Genomic DNA, 14,248 nt, shown 5'->3' with positions numbered 1-14,248 from the left:
TCTAAAGTGTCCACTATAACTGATGAGAGATAACATTAGTTATCCCCTTTGTCCTTGAATAAATCGAAGTGTTTTAAGTCAATTTTTTTATTCATTTAACCAAATTTACAAATCAATTCCCTTCAAAGTGCCGACTCCATGCATCCTTGAGGCTAGTGTAGTACGGATTTTTTTTCTTTTTGGTTTCACCCAAACATGCCACTCCAAAAGAAAGAATGGAAAAAGCTAGGTTTCGTTTTCAAATTGACATTATTGATGCATCCAAATCCCTCGAGTACATACAATTTCTTCCACACACTTGTTGATAACCTAAAGTGTTGATTGATTTTTGATACCGACACACCTTGTAACTTTTTTTAAAAATGTTATTACACGCAAGTTCATCTTATGCAGGTTATTTTCAGGGGAGCATGCTGGCTTTGCTTCTGGGCACCGCTGCAGCGTGATGAGCAAGTTAAAGACATCCTTTCGGCGATAAGCAAAAAGTTGGAGATTATTGCCTTAGACATTTCAAATAAAGGATGGAAGCATTCATACAGTTTAGTTTATTTTAGTATCCTGATCATTGTTAAAGACCATGGCTTGCTCTTTCTTTTATATCCAAAACTTGGCTGTGTATGATATAGAGGCCGAATTCTTATATCCATTATTAAAAAAAACTTTTGCTTCAGTGATTTCCAGCGGCCTAGCTATCCTGCAAAACCAAACTTGTGCACGCAACAAGGTCTTATATATATATTTAACTAATGATGATGATGACGATGAGGCCGGCTTTGGTAAGAACAGATGAAATGACGTGTGGTAGATTATCGCATCGTTATGGCCGCTGACAGTAGACGCTAAGGCAGAGGCAGCAGAACAAACCCTGTGGCGGAAGATACCGTTGGAAACGCAGCAACCATACGTCTCCCTGATCGATGCCTCCTGATGAGAATCGCAACAAGAAATGCCAGTAGAGAGACTGGAGATCAGTCCAAAGCCATATACAATCTTGTCTCCTACCCCAGTCTCACTCTATCTCTACCCTCCTCCTCCTCCTCTGCCAATTCCCCATCGTCGTCTTGTCTTGTGTATCCTTTTCGTCCTGTCCTCTGCCCCTTCTCCGGGTTAACTCTTCATCCTCACCAAGAAAAAAGAAATCGATCGTCATCGTCCTCGTTCCTGCCGTCGTTCTTTCCTCGCCATTACCGGCGTATAAAAGCACCAACTCTCGGCCAGCCTGATCACACAACGAACAGTCGGCCACAAAGCAGGAGTCCCTATTTGTCTATCTGTCTGTCTGACTGCCTGCCGCTCTCGTCATCGTCGCCGGGCATGGGCCTGTTCAGCTCGCCGCCGAAGGTGTACAAGCCGGCCGCCGACGTGGACCTCGGCGCCGGCAGCGACGAGTTCTACATCAGCCCCAATGTCAAAGGTCTGCTCGAATCGATTCTCCCAAATTCGGTGTTCTTGATTCAGTTCTTGCTTGGAGTAGTAGGTACTAGGTAGGAGGGAAAATTCAGAACTCTGCTGGTCTGAAATCTGAATTCAGTTCTCGGATGGAGTAAGTAGAGAGTAGAAGACAGTTGTTGTGCTGCTCCTTGTTTCTTTTTTCAGAATTTTTCTCTTGGGTATTTCATCTCTAGCTCCTCGGGTCGCCGGGCTCCTGGTGAAGATCTTCGTGTGGATCCTGGAGATGCCCATCGTCGGCCCGATCGTCCTCTACATCCTCAAGAAGGACAACCTCATCAACAAGGTCCAAATCCATCTCTCTCTCCCTCCTTGAAAATGAAAACTGTTTCCTTTGCTTCCCTGAATTCAAGCATCGATCAAACATCTTTTCCGCCAACGAACGCTTCCGTCAAACGAACGAACTGAAAGTTCGGCCCAAGTTTGACCACGACGCTGCCTGCCTGTGAGGTGTGAACGCAGAAGCAGTCAGCAGACATCATAACAGGAAACGGCACAAGAAGAGAGATAGAGTTTTCAAGAAATTCACCGTCTTTGTTTGTCTGACAGAGAATCTATCTACTGTTGGCAGCTGGTCTCTGACGCCGACATCCCGGAGCCGCCGCTGTTCACGGCAACGCACAGCTGGGAAGGTTCTGCTCCTGCCACCTGTGTGCTTCTGTTGTAATTCTCTGTGTGTCTGCCAAACTCTGTCAGTCTGAAGTCTGAACCGGCGACTGATCGACCAAACGCATGCACTGTGGTTGCTGCTTTTCAGACATCCCGGAGCAGAACGTGCGGCTGACGAAGCCGGACCTGTCGGCGGCGGAGCGGGTGCAGGAGGCCGTCGGCTGCCTCCCGGCGCGGCTGGAAGCCACGCTGGCCGCCGACGCGCCGTCGGTGGGGCTCAGGCGCTGGACCGTCCGGGACTTCCACGACGCGTACAGGTCCGGCGAGACGACGCCCGTGCAGGTGGCCACGAGGTTCCTCGCGGCGGTGAGGGAGAGCTCGAGCTCGGCGGGACCTGCTGGGATGAACATGGCTTTCTTCATCAGCTGCGACCACGACGACGTCATGCGGCAGGCCGAGGAATCCACCCTCCGGTACCAGAGAGGTAATGTATACTCTACTCACTCCTACATTTTTTTTTTCTCTCGATGGGCCAAAACTGAAAAAGAACAGTACCCCTCCATTCCCTCCATTTCAAATTATAAATTGCTTTGATTATATATATATATATGTCTAGATGTATAAAAAAAAAACTCAAAGTAACTTATAATTTGGAAGGGAAGGAGTATAGCATTTCTGCTGCTGTCGACAGCAGAACAAAGTCGTTAGTCAGTTTTTTTCTTGGTGGCTGGCTCTGCTCTGAAGATGGATGTATGAGTTTTCAATGTTGACACCTAGCTAGCCGTACCCACCACCAAACTCTGTACGTACGTACATACGTAGGTACTGACGTAGTACTGTAGTACAATAGTTTGTCTGTAGTTCTTGGCTTGCAACCTGCCAGAGCCTCCATTGCTGGTAGGCTGCAAGCAGCTGTACTGTAACTAGCCGCCATAATGAGAAGGGGTGTAGTACAAGAACCAGAGTTGCTGAACTCTCTGAATTGGCTTCTGAAAGAGGCACTTGATTGATGATTTGATTCCACAACAAGAAACGGGGACGATGATAGGTGTAGGATACTACCGAAACAGAAGGAAATGAGATAGAGGGATTCAGATGAAGTCTCGATGGGGGCTTGTCACTTGTCGCTACTACACGTTGACGTTGCTATCAAGAGTGGAGACGAGAGTGAGTGGAAACTTTAGGTACACAGGACAAGACTTGTAGACGGTTGGTTGCCGTTGATCTTGACGTTGGCAAGCGTAGTAAGCACTAGTGAAGCCGCCGAAGTAGTTTGTTCGCCTGCCTTTCTGCTCCAACTGTATCCGCGGCTCTCATGTCTCGCGCATTCACTGCGCCACCGCCGTCGCCGGCAGGCCGGCCGGCCGGCCGGTGAGACGCTAGTAGTAGTATCCTCAAGTCTACTCCTAGTGCGCAATGTCGATGGATTGCAGTAATAATAAGTGATTGATTTACCGTAATTTGTTGTGGTTTGTGGCGTTGGAATCAAAAATTCATTGATTCATCAACTGCGATCTATATGATGCATGTATGCAGGGGCGCCGCTGTCGGCGCTGGACGGCGTGCTGGTGGGCGTGAAGGACGAGATCGACTGCGTGCCGTACCCGACCACCGGCGGCACGCGGTGGCTGGGCGCGGCGCGGCGCTGCGAGGCGGACGCGGCGTGCGTGGCGCAGCTGCGGGCCTGCGGCGCCGTCCTCGCCGGCAAGGCCAACATGCACGAGCTCGGCGCCGGCACCAGCGGCATCAACCCGCACCACGGGTACGTACGCACGTTGCGGCGTTCTAGTGTAGTTACCGACTGCTTCATTACACCCTGTGATGTGATGCCTGTGCAATGCCTGCAGGTCGACGAGGAACCCGTACAACGCCAGCAAGGTCGCCGGCGGCTCCTCCAGCGGCTCCGCCGCCGTCGTCTGCGCCGGCCTCTGCCCCGTCGCGCTCGGCGTCGACGGAGGCGGTAAGTGTGTCGTCATACCAAATCTCCTATGCAAATTTCAACTAATAACTGACACTGCTACTACTGAACAATTGGTTCCAGGCTCCGTCCGGATGCCGGCGGCGCTGTGCGGCGTGGTCGGGTTCAAGCCCACCGCCGGGCGCCTCTCCAACGCCGGCGTCCTCCCGCTCAACTGGACCGTCGGGATGCCGGGCATCCTGGCCGGGACCGTCGAGGACGCCCTCATCGCGTCAGTCACCCATTCACCGCGCCCTGCTTCTTTCTTTCTTTCTTCAATTGTTATTACTGAATGTCTGAACCTCATCATTCCCAAAACCTGAAACCTTGTCATCCATCCTTGTCTTCTTTCAGCTACTCGGCGATCGTCGATCAGTCCCAGCCATCCTACTTGCGGGTAAATTAATCCCAATTCTGTTCTTTCTCTGAAACCTGATCATCTCTGCTGTTTGCACTGCATCATCCGACTGACGGGCGAGTGTGTGTGGTATCTGACTATCTGCAGCCGGAACTGAATCTTCCTCAGCTCAGCTCCACGCCCTCCATCGGCAACATCAAGCTCGCCAAATACGGAAAGGTTAGTGAAGCGATGTGATTGTTGTTTACGATGAACAAATCTAACCGACTGCAGATTTGAGAACGCATTGTTGATTGTTCGTTCGTTCTGAGTTCTGACGCTACATGCTGATGGTGAAAACCAAAAATACCAAAAAAAAAATACAGTGGTTCAATGACAGCGCTGAGGACATCAGGAGCTGCTGCGACAAGGCTCTGCAGGCGCTGCACGCGCACTACGGCTGGCAGGTACAGCTGACAATGGTTTTGATTTCTGCTTGGCTCTTGCCTGTGTGATGGGGGGGATTCATTCGATCGCCTGAACTGAAACTCTCACCATCATCGATGGATGTCATGGAATCTGCACTGTATGTAGACGGTGGACGTGACGATCCCGGAGATCGAGGAGATGCGGCTGGCGCACTATGTCACCATCGGCTCCGAGTGCACCACGTCGCTCGCCAAATACCTCGACAACCTGTAAGGAGGGAGCTCTGTCATGCTCATCAGAAGTCTGAACCATTCATGGCATTTGGCATGCACATGGATCTTGCTTGTGCGAACTGAACTGAATTCCGATGAGGTGTACTGGTGGCAGGAAGAGGTCTGAGATCGGGTGGGACGCGAGGGTGGCGCTCAGCGTCTACGGCTCCTTCAGCAGCAGGGCGTACCTCAACTCGCAGCGACTCCGGTAATAAAGCGACGATTCTGCAATTGCATTCAGTGACGACCATCTACATAGTACTGTTTCTTGCGTTTACTGAACCCAAGAAAACACAAAATGTGCTTTGCATAACTCTATTCAGGAACCGTCAGATGTACTTCCACAAGCAGATCTTCAAGACCGCTGACGTCATCGTCTCGCCCATGACCGGGTACCTACACTACACTACACTACACTACACTACCTTCAGCTGTCGAACGTCACCGTGCTTTCACTTGCTCACTTCACGATTTCTCGTTCTCTGAAAGTGTGACTGCCTACACGCTGCAAGACGACGCACTCAACACCGGCGAGCTCGACTACATAAACGGAGGTAAACACGACGACATGCATTTCCAGTGAATCAGTTCTGATCTTAGCTTGCAGTCCTGTCCGTCCTGACTCTCTGCTCGTGCCGTCGTCGGTCTCGTCGCCGTTGTTGACGACGACGATCCACCAACGCAACGAAAACACAGCGGCGCTGGTCCGGTACTCCATAGCCGGCAACTTCCTGGGCCTGCCGGCGATCACCGTGAAGGTCGGGTACGACAGGGGCGGCCTCCCCATCGGGCTGCAGTTCATCGGCAGGCCGTGGTCCGAGGCCACCCTGCTCCACGTCGCCTTCGCCACGCAGCAGGCCTGCGCCGACGGCTACAAGAAGCCCGCGGTCTTCTACGACCTCCTCACCAAACAACACCAGTGAAAAGCATGATCAGCGATCGCCGCCGCCGGCGAGCCAGAGAGGACGTGTTTTGATCACAGGCGTAGTGGGATATGCCGGCCGGACGATTCATCGGAGACGAAGATTAGAAGATTCGTAGCTGGAAAACTAGCTTCTTATTATATTATTATATATAAATATTTACTATCTCTCTAGCGTACAGTACATGATCCGAGAGGGGAAGAGATAGACAGAGTGGAAGTTGAGTCACTAGCTAGCGGTAAATCAGACTCAGCTGCACAAAATCCAGTCCGGACACATACTGTATTGCGCTGTAACAGTAACGCAGTGATATACTAGTATTTACTATTACCATTGTATATGTAATCATCTTTTCAAGTTGTTTCGTCATTATAAAGAAAACAAAATCCCCGTCCAAAAGAATATGTGTGTATGTGGGGCCGCTATTCCGACACGCGGGCCCCACAAGTGGTCGCCACCAATGTCAGCGGCTTGGACGCGCGGTACACGTGGGCACAGGCGGCGAGTCACGGACGTGGCGACCAGCACCTCCAGTGGTTGTTCTTGTTCCTGACGAGTCCTGGACGGTACTACCCTCAGATCCGCTCATGTGAATATATGTGATACAGCACTACAGCAGTCCTTTGCCTCTTGGAGAGGGCATAATGACCTGCTCAAGTTTAGTACTGTTTACTTAGTAGTATGAATTATGATACTTATATATTTTTGAAGTAACTATAATTACTCTTCTTCGTCTCAAGTTTACAGAGTCCTGACTGGCCGGGCATATGCTAATCCATCCAATGTTCAAATGGATGTGTGGAAGTCTTCTCTCTTCAACATAAACACAAATTGTTTTATTTTTTTTTTCTGTCCACGTCTCCTTAAAGATAGGTTGAGCACCCGTGAGCTACTATAAAAAGAAAAGGAAAATATGACTTTACAAACCTATTATTCTATCCTCTGTTTGGATCACTTGCATTGGAAGAATGCCATCTATTTTTGCTATGTGCACTGTGAATTTGCTAAAGTTTGTTGGCACGCAACTACAATCCGCCCTGCGTCTAATATCTTTAGAAATTTTAGGAATCTAGTCAATATTCCTTTCATTTTGGAAGTACTCCCTTTGCCCTAATAGGCTATTATTCTAGCTTTCAATCTGAATCCGTCCTAAAAAGACCATTGTTCCATATCAGAAGCCAGAACAATAGTCTTTTTGGGATGGAGCAGTAATAGGAATTATTTGCCATATCATTTGGATGACAAACTGGTTACATTTTTAGAGGAATTCAATCGAGTCTAAAAAAAGTAGACATGTTTTTTAAGAAGGAAATCGCTTTGGTTATACATAGAGCGAAAAAATAAATACTTTCTTCTAATTGAGCGATGGCTAGAAGCCTAGTTATATCTTTTAGTACTCTCCTTGTCTTAATAAAGTACTAGGGGATTATCCAAGGCTACACTGTTGCAACAATGCAACGGACAAATATTGAAATTGAAGGGTGAATGTGTGGTGCTCATGCCTACAACATTTGAGTGTGAAAGGTTCATGTTCTAAGAATTTTAATCTTAACGTTAATCGCTCTAGTGGATATGAGCATAGAGTGGGTCGTGATATCTTGTGGTATAGGTTTAATAGGAACATAGTGCATTTCACGCTTCCATTTTTGGAATGTGCCTATATTTCATTTCCATCTTATCTTCAAAAAGGTGAGAACGTTGTGGGCAAAATTAGTTCTACTTGATTAACCAATTATTTCATGTAGAGTAAAATAGTGTCTACATATCCATAGAGGGAGATTTAATGGCCTCTTTAAAAATAGAAGAATACCCATAAGGCCATCACCATAGTTTATTTGGTACTATTAACTTATCTTACTAAGTCCTTGTTCGCTTGAGCTTATCTGCTGAATCTGTCAGCCATTCAGTAATATTTTTTTCTCACAATAAATCAGTGAACAGTACTTTCAATCATGGCTTCTCTGTCAAACGAATAGGCTCACCTTAACTTCTCATCGTATAATCGCTCAATCAGTGTGATGCAAACTATGGTAATGGATTGTCTTTTAACAACACAAATAAACCGCCTTGTTCGTTTGTCTTTTAAAAATACCCAAATCAAACATCCACCCCAATCTAACAACAAAAAAGTGATTAGGTAGTTTGGCTAAAAAGGTTCTAAGAACAATTTAACTAAAAATTACCCCTGATTTTGTATTTTTCATACATTCTTTTCTTATACTCACTCTCAATATAGATGATCATTTCACATTCCGAGAGGTCAAGCAATTTCTAATCTAATGCATATACAATTTTTCTTAATATCTATAATACTAAATAAGTATTGTTAAATTAATCGTGCAATATATTTTTGACAATAAACAAATTTAGAGATAAAAATATTATTAATACTCTCTCCGTCCTAAAATAAATACACATCTCACTCTCGAAGGAGTAAAACTTTTCAAAGTTTGACCAAATTGATAAAAAGTGCACTGAAATTTTCAATGCATAATAACTATTATTAGATTGAGCATTAAATATACTTTTATAATAAACTTATTTGAAGATATAAATAATTACATTATTTTAAATATTCAAAGTGAGATGTGCATTTATCTGAGTACTCTTTTTTATAGAAACAGTCAAAATTGTTTTTTTAAAATCAGTCAAATTTGAACTTAATTGACTATGGAATACGGAGTACGTGTCCTGCTCCTGCCCCTCCCTGGTTGCAGGGGTAAAACCGTCCATGTCCCACCCCACCTCGCAGCGCCGTGGCCCTCTCGTCTTCTTCCCCACGCGCTTCCTCAGATCAGATCGGCAAGGCCAATCCCGAGCGGAGGAGCGAAATCTCGAGCGCTCGCGCCGGCGACCACAGGACGAAGAGGAGGCCGCGGTACGAGAGCGCCCCAGGGTCCCCCCTCTTGTCGCAGCAGCAGCAGTAAGGGGAAGATGTCGTCGGCGTTCAGCGGCGATGAGACCGCCCCCTTCTTCGGCTTCCTCGGCGCCGCCGCCGCGCTCGTCTTCTCATGTACGTGGCCCCCACCTCCTCGTCCTCCCATCCTATACTTTCCTTTGCATTGTTTGTTTCCGAATTTGAGTGGGGAAATGGTCGGAGCCGATCCGTTCCTTTGCTCCGATCTGCCGCGATTCAGAGTTTGGATGAATGATACTAAACGCGGGCCAGTCAATTGTGTTATTATTTAGTATGTTTTGAGAATAAGGGGCTGTTTAGTTGATGATAATTTTTGGTTTTGGTTACCGTAGCACTTTCGTTTGTTTTTGATAATTATTGTCCAATCATAAACTAACTGGGCTCAAAAAATTTGTCTCACAAATTACAAGCGAACTATATAATTATTTTTTTTATCTATATTTAGTGCTACGGAGAATCTTTCTTGAAAAACTTTGCAAAATTTGTGAGAACTAAACAGCCCCTAAGTGGAAGATCAATTGAGAGAAATTGGGGGTGGATCCATGTAGTTGGACGTGTGAGGGTGAAATTTGTGGTGGTGAATGACAGGATCTCTCTCTGTATGTGTGTGGCTCGCAGGCATGGGGGCGGCGTATGGGACGGCCAAGAGTGGCGTCGGCGTGGCATCCATGGGTGTCATGCGCCCCGAGCTCGTCATGAAGTCCATCGTGCCCGTGGTCATGGCTGGTGTACTCGGTATCTATGGCCTCATCATCGCTGTCATTATCAGCACTGGAATCAACCCCAAGGCCAAGCCGTACTACCTCTTTGACGGCTACGCCCACCTGTCGTCTGGCCTTGCCTGTGGTCTTGCTGGGCTTGCTGCAGGCATGGCCATTGGCATCGTTGGTGATGCTGGTGTCAGGTAAAGACACTTGCTCTATCATACTATTGTGCTAAGCTTTGATGGTTTGGCTGATAATATGTTAGTCAATGGCTCAATGCAGTAGTAATGGTAATGGCAGGCAATTCTAAAACTCCATGTTGTCAATACCTGTTTGTAGATTTGTTTCTCTACTATTGAAATACTTAATTCGAAAGTGAATACTACATTTACATCTGAAATGTTGTCTGGACTAAATAGGAATTATTTGATATGAGACTCAAATCTAACTTGACCTTTTGCATATTTGTACCTCGATAACTTTCTAGTTAATAATTTTCATAATGTTAAAATTAGACTTCGCTTTTAAAGGCAAACACCATATTTCATCGAGTAGTAAATGACTGTCGCAGTCACACCATTGACATAAACCAAGCTTATTTGAGGTGTTTATAGCTAGTTCATTGATATGCTGAAGTTGAACCTATGCTAGCTTGTCTCTTCTATTCATAATGGTTCATTATTAATGTCATGACTATCATAGCAACCGAATCAGGAAGCTATCCTGTTTCTTCTTGGTAACCATTGTTTTCTCTAGAATTTCAGTTTATAATGAGGCATAATTATATATGGCTTTATATTGATATATATAGTTTTACTTACAAAACACATCTCAGTGGAAAAAAGAGAGAAAGGCGAAAAAAGAGAAAGAGATGCATTTGTTGATCTATTCAGTACTTTCAACTGTGTTTGTCTTGGACCTCATGTTTCATATCTGTTAGGCCTCGTTTAGTTCCAAAATATTTTGGAAAATGGGCACTGTAGCACTTTCGTTTGTATGTGACAAATATTGTCCAATCATTAGATTAAATAGGCTTAAAAGATTTGTCTCGCAAATTACAGGCAAACTATATAACTAGTTATGTTTTTTATTTATATTTAATGTTTCATACATGTGTCGCAAGATTTGATGTGACGAGGAATGTGAAAAGTTTTGCAAAATTTTCTAGCAACTAAACAAGGCCTTAGGATTTCCTATCTGAGACCACTTGTGTTAACTCTATGCTAATTCCCTGTATAGCTTGGTTGAACCCAAGGGAAGGTTGGTACTTGGTACCTAGTCGCTTTTGATGCTTATAGTTGACAACATAATTAACTTGATCTATTCTGGTGGTGTTTGAAAGGAATTTGGAACTAATTTTATACCTGCATGCAGTAGATTGTTCAAGGATTGTTTTGGAATAGGCTGTTTGTGGGATTGAGTGCTGGTAATGTTACTTCAGGTCAAAATATCTTTTGTTTACATCAACAGAGTATTTGCTTTTTACTTTTTTTTTGTGTGGCTTGAGATGTCAAAATTATTTCAGTGTTCTACATATGCCATTCTAACAGTTGTTCTACTTTAAAATTTGGATTATCAACTGGAACCTGCCTAGACCGCAACATCTCCCCTTCCTAATACTTGTTCTTTTGTGCAGGGCAAATGCTCAGCAGCCAAAGTTGTTTGTGGGCATGATCCTCATCCTTATTTTCGCCGAAGCGCTTGCCCTCTACGGTCTGATTGTCGGCATCATCCTTTCATCCCGTGCTGGCCAATCCCGTGCAGATTAGGCACACATTTCAGATGTCAACGCCTTGCGGACTGTTACCGTTACCTGGTCGTAGCTGGGTCATGTTCTATATCCATGAGACAAGAAGCTGGAGCACTTTTTAGAGGCTTATTTTTTTATGCTGTCTAGTTTCGTTCTTCTGTTGAGTTGAGAAAACAAGAAATTTGTGTAGCCAAGGGAGGACATTTCCCTTGTGGTGCCATTCTTTTCCCTGTCGTGGTGGTGGGCTGTGGTTGATGCTTATTTCTGCACAGTTTTTGCTGGGGCTGGGACTGTAATCTGGTGAATAAGCGAGTGCATGCAACGCAATGGGAGCTGAAGACTCGTGTTCAAATAATCAAATCCTCTTGTTTAGTCGTTTTCTATGATCTATGAATATTTTTGTGTGGATAATGTATGCGTTGCTCATGAACTGGTGCTTGTTTCACGCTGCTGGTACGAGGTTTTGTAGTGGTCGTACAGTCGGTGACGAAATTTCATGGTTCAAACTTCAATGCTGGAAAAAAATGCTTTAACTCGAAAAAATTCTGGAGATGTTGTGAACACTTTGCGAAAGTGGGGGAAGGTCAACCAAGGGGCCGATCTAGAACACTTGGGATCTAATTATCAAGAGAGAGAGAGAGAGAGAGAGTTTATTACTCTTCTACAGTACAGTTTAAGAGTGGAGATGGATCTTAGCACATATGAGTGCCCGATGACGACGGTGAGTCTGACGATTATGTTAGGCTAGAGTCATGTCAGATGCTGAGCACCATTCGGTTTAGCTAACATTTTGTCAGACATGTCGACAACTATTTCTCCTGCCTAACCAAAGGGATTATACGGTAGGAGCAGTATTCAGCATCTTCCCACCTCAGCATTAGTGGTTCCAAAGCCTAACGGCTTGTTTGGTTGAGTGCGGTAAACTTTAGGGTTTAGGGTTTTTTTCAGCAGCACGCCACAAGTGGAGCACGACGAACCAGACAAGGGACACGAAGCTGCTACTTCAGACCCGGGTGTGTCGCAACCTAGGAAAGGAGGTCGAGCCAGGCGCCCAAACGTCCTCACCAGCGGACCCGAGTAGGCTTGAGTCAACGCCTAAATGCAGCTGCGACTGCGGGCTCAAGCCAGGGCAACGCCCATGTATAAAAACCAGAGAACCCTGAGGGGAGGATGATCAACAATTACAAACCTGAGCAAATATTAAGATTCCTCCTCGTTACTTGCGTGTTCTGTTTTCCTTCTTCTTCTTCCCGATTCCATCCCCTTCCCTGCAACTACCTCGTTTTCCCTTCCCTCCGATCTCTGATGCTAACATCTGGTACTCAGAGCCTATCCATCTAGATTGCAAATTTTTCTTTCGACTGACAAACGACTGGGTCCAGATTCCTCACGTGACGAACAACAATCGCTGGACGACGCAAAGAGCCCGTAATTCCTCGGTCTTGTGAGCGATTGAGAAACTCAGCGATCTGGATCCGCCACCATCCCCACCGCCACCACCACTTCCACCCAAACCCTCGGTTCATCACCACTACACTCGGCGAATCAAGCAGAACACCGCCACCTCTGACGCTATGAACCCGGACACGAAGCTGCTGCTCGACGAGATCCAAAAACTCTCCATCGAGCAGTCCATTATCCAGCAGCAGTTGACCGAGCAGAAGGACTTCCTCGAGCGGCGCTTCACCGAGGTCGATGACAACATTGAATAGCGCCTCCTGGACGCCGAAGCAGTGTTGGAGCAGAGGATCATCGACTCTGAGCTTCGTCAGGACGTTCGTCTCCAGACCATCGAGAAGACGACTGTCTATCTGAGCGATTGGCATCTGGAGCAGGAAGGCCTCGTCGACGACATACACCTCCGCCTTGACAAGTTGGACAAGTTCTAGGCCCGCTCGGTGCTCGAGACGGCTTCCCCTTCATCGAGCCAGGCATCTTCACCGAACCTCAGGTCAAATCGGAGCAGCACGCCGCCCCAAACTCTGCGAGCTATGAGGCTGCTCGGCCAATCGGGCACCGCGTTGAGCTTCATCACCGGGAGGATGGGCATGGGGTGGATCATCACTCATGTTCATCCCCCGGTCACGGGTATGGATGATTCCCCTGAAACTCCTCCTAGACTTTACGATATAGCACATGATTTGTTCCTCTCACGCAATCGACCACCCGAACACCACTACAATCCTACCAGCAAATTGCCAAAATTATCCTTCCCTACTTTTGATGGCACTGATCTAAAGCTTTGGATCACTTGCGCCGAAGATTATTTTACCATGTATTCTGTCGATCCTTCCATCTGGATACAATGCGCCCGCATGCAATTCCTTGGTCCAGCCAAGCGCTAGGTCCAATCTGTTACTGATGAGCTTAAATTTTGACATGGTCTGAGTTCTGTCAAGCACTGCATTCTCGCTTTGACCATGATCAGCATACTTTCCTTCTTCGCCAAGTGAACCGCATCCGCCAACAATCTTTTGTCCAGGATTATATTGACCGCTTCGCTGAACTTGTTGACCAGCTCAAAGCCTATGAGTCCCCACCCAGTGCCTTGCCTTATGTCACCGGATTTATTGATGGCCTAAAACCTGAAATCCGTGTTGTACTTCTTGTTCATAGTCCTTCTGCACTGGATACTGCGTATACTTTGGCGTCGTTGCAGGAAGAAGTTGGGGACTCCATACGATGATATGATTCTAGGACTTGGAATCCAAAGGGAGGCTACCAGCGTGGAGACCACCACAGCGCGGCTGAAAATGACAAGTCGATGAACCACTTGAAGCCCATTGACAAGCGGTAGGCATATCGTCACGCCCAAGGATTGTGCGATCATTGTGGTGACAAGTGGAGCTAAGATCACAAGTGCGCTGCTAAGGTTGGTCTTCATGTGTTGGATGAGCTTTA

General features: G+C 46.4%; 2 protein-coding genes across 2 annotated transcripts; both read left to right on the top strand.

Moving 5' to 3' along the window:
* On the top strand, positions 806-6,362 carry LOC8076273 (fatty acid amide hydrolase). Its single transcript, XM_002442842.2, has 15 exons — positions 806-1,414; positions 1,626-1,735; positions 2,021-2,081; positions 2,207-2,542; positions 3,595-3,820; positions 3,906-4,018; positions 4,100-4,247; positions 4,370-4,412; positions 4,521-4,592; positions 4,739-4,819; positions 4,947-5,050; positions 5,169-5,261; positions 5,377-5,445; positions 5,543-5,607; positions 5,750-6,362. The coding sequence occupies exons 1-15, from the start codon at positions 928-930 to the stop codon at positions 5,974-5,976; spliced, it is 2,235 nt and encodes a 744-aa protein (XP_002442887.2). The 5' UTR covers positions 806-927; the 3' UTR covers positions 5,977-6,362.
* Positions 8,698-11,758, top strand: LOC8079876 (V-type proton ATPase 16 kDa proteolipid subunit). Its single transcript, XM_002442841.2, has 3 exons — positions 8,698-8,989; positions 9,512-9,797; positions 11,234-11,758. The coding sequence occupies exons 1-3, from the start codon at positions 8,911-8,913 to the stop codon at positions 11,364-11,366; spliced, it is 498 nt and encodes a 165-aa protein (XP_002442886.1). The 5' UTR covers positions 8,698-8,910; the 3' UTR covers positions 11,367-11,758.

The sequence above is a fragment of the Sorghum bicolor genome, chromosome 8 (assembly GCF_000003195.3).
Source record: "Sorghum bicolor cultivar BTx623 chromosome 8, Sorghum_bicolor_NCBIv3, whole genome shotgun sequence".
Lineage (NCBI taxonomy): Eukaryota > Viridiplantae > Streptophyta > Magnoliopsida > Poales > Poaceae > Sorghum > Sorghum bicolor.
This window is presented reverse-complemented; position numbering and strand designations above follow the sequence as displayed.

Bases quoted from the DNA above. Each gene is read 5' to 3' on its own strand.
- LOC8076273 (XM_002442842.2), top strand. From the start codon at position 928: ATGAGAATCGCAACAAGAAATGCCAGTAGAGAGACTGGAGATCAGTCC. The intron at 2,543-3,594 runs GTAATGTATACT...GCATGTATGCAG, and splicing joins CACCCTCCGGTACCAGAGAG to GGGCGCCGCTGTCGGCGCTG. The intron at 3,821-3,905 runs GTACGTACGCAC...CAATGCCTGCAG, and splicing joins GGCATCAACCCGCACCACGG to GTCGACGAGGAACCCGTACA.
- LOC8079876 (XM_002442841.2), top strand. From the start codon at position 8,911: ATGTCGTCGGCGTTCAGCGGCGATGAGACCGCCCCCTTCTTCGGCTTC. The intron at 8,990-9,511 runs GTACGTGGCCCC...TGTGGCTCGCAG, and splicing joins CGCCGCGCTCGTCTTCTCAT to GCATGGGGGCGGCGTATGGG. The intron at 9,798-11,233 runs GTAAAGACACTT...TCTTTTGTGCAG, and splicing joins GTTGGTGATGCTGGTGTCAG to GGCAAATGCTCAGCAGCCAA.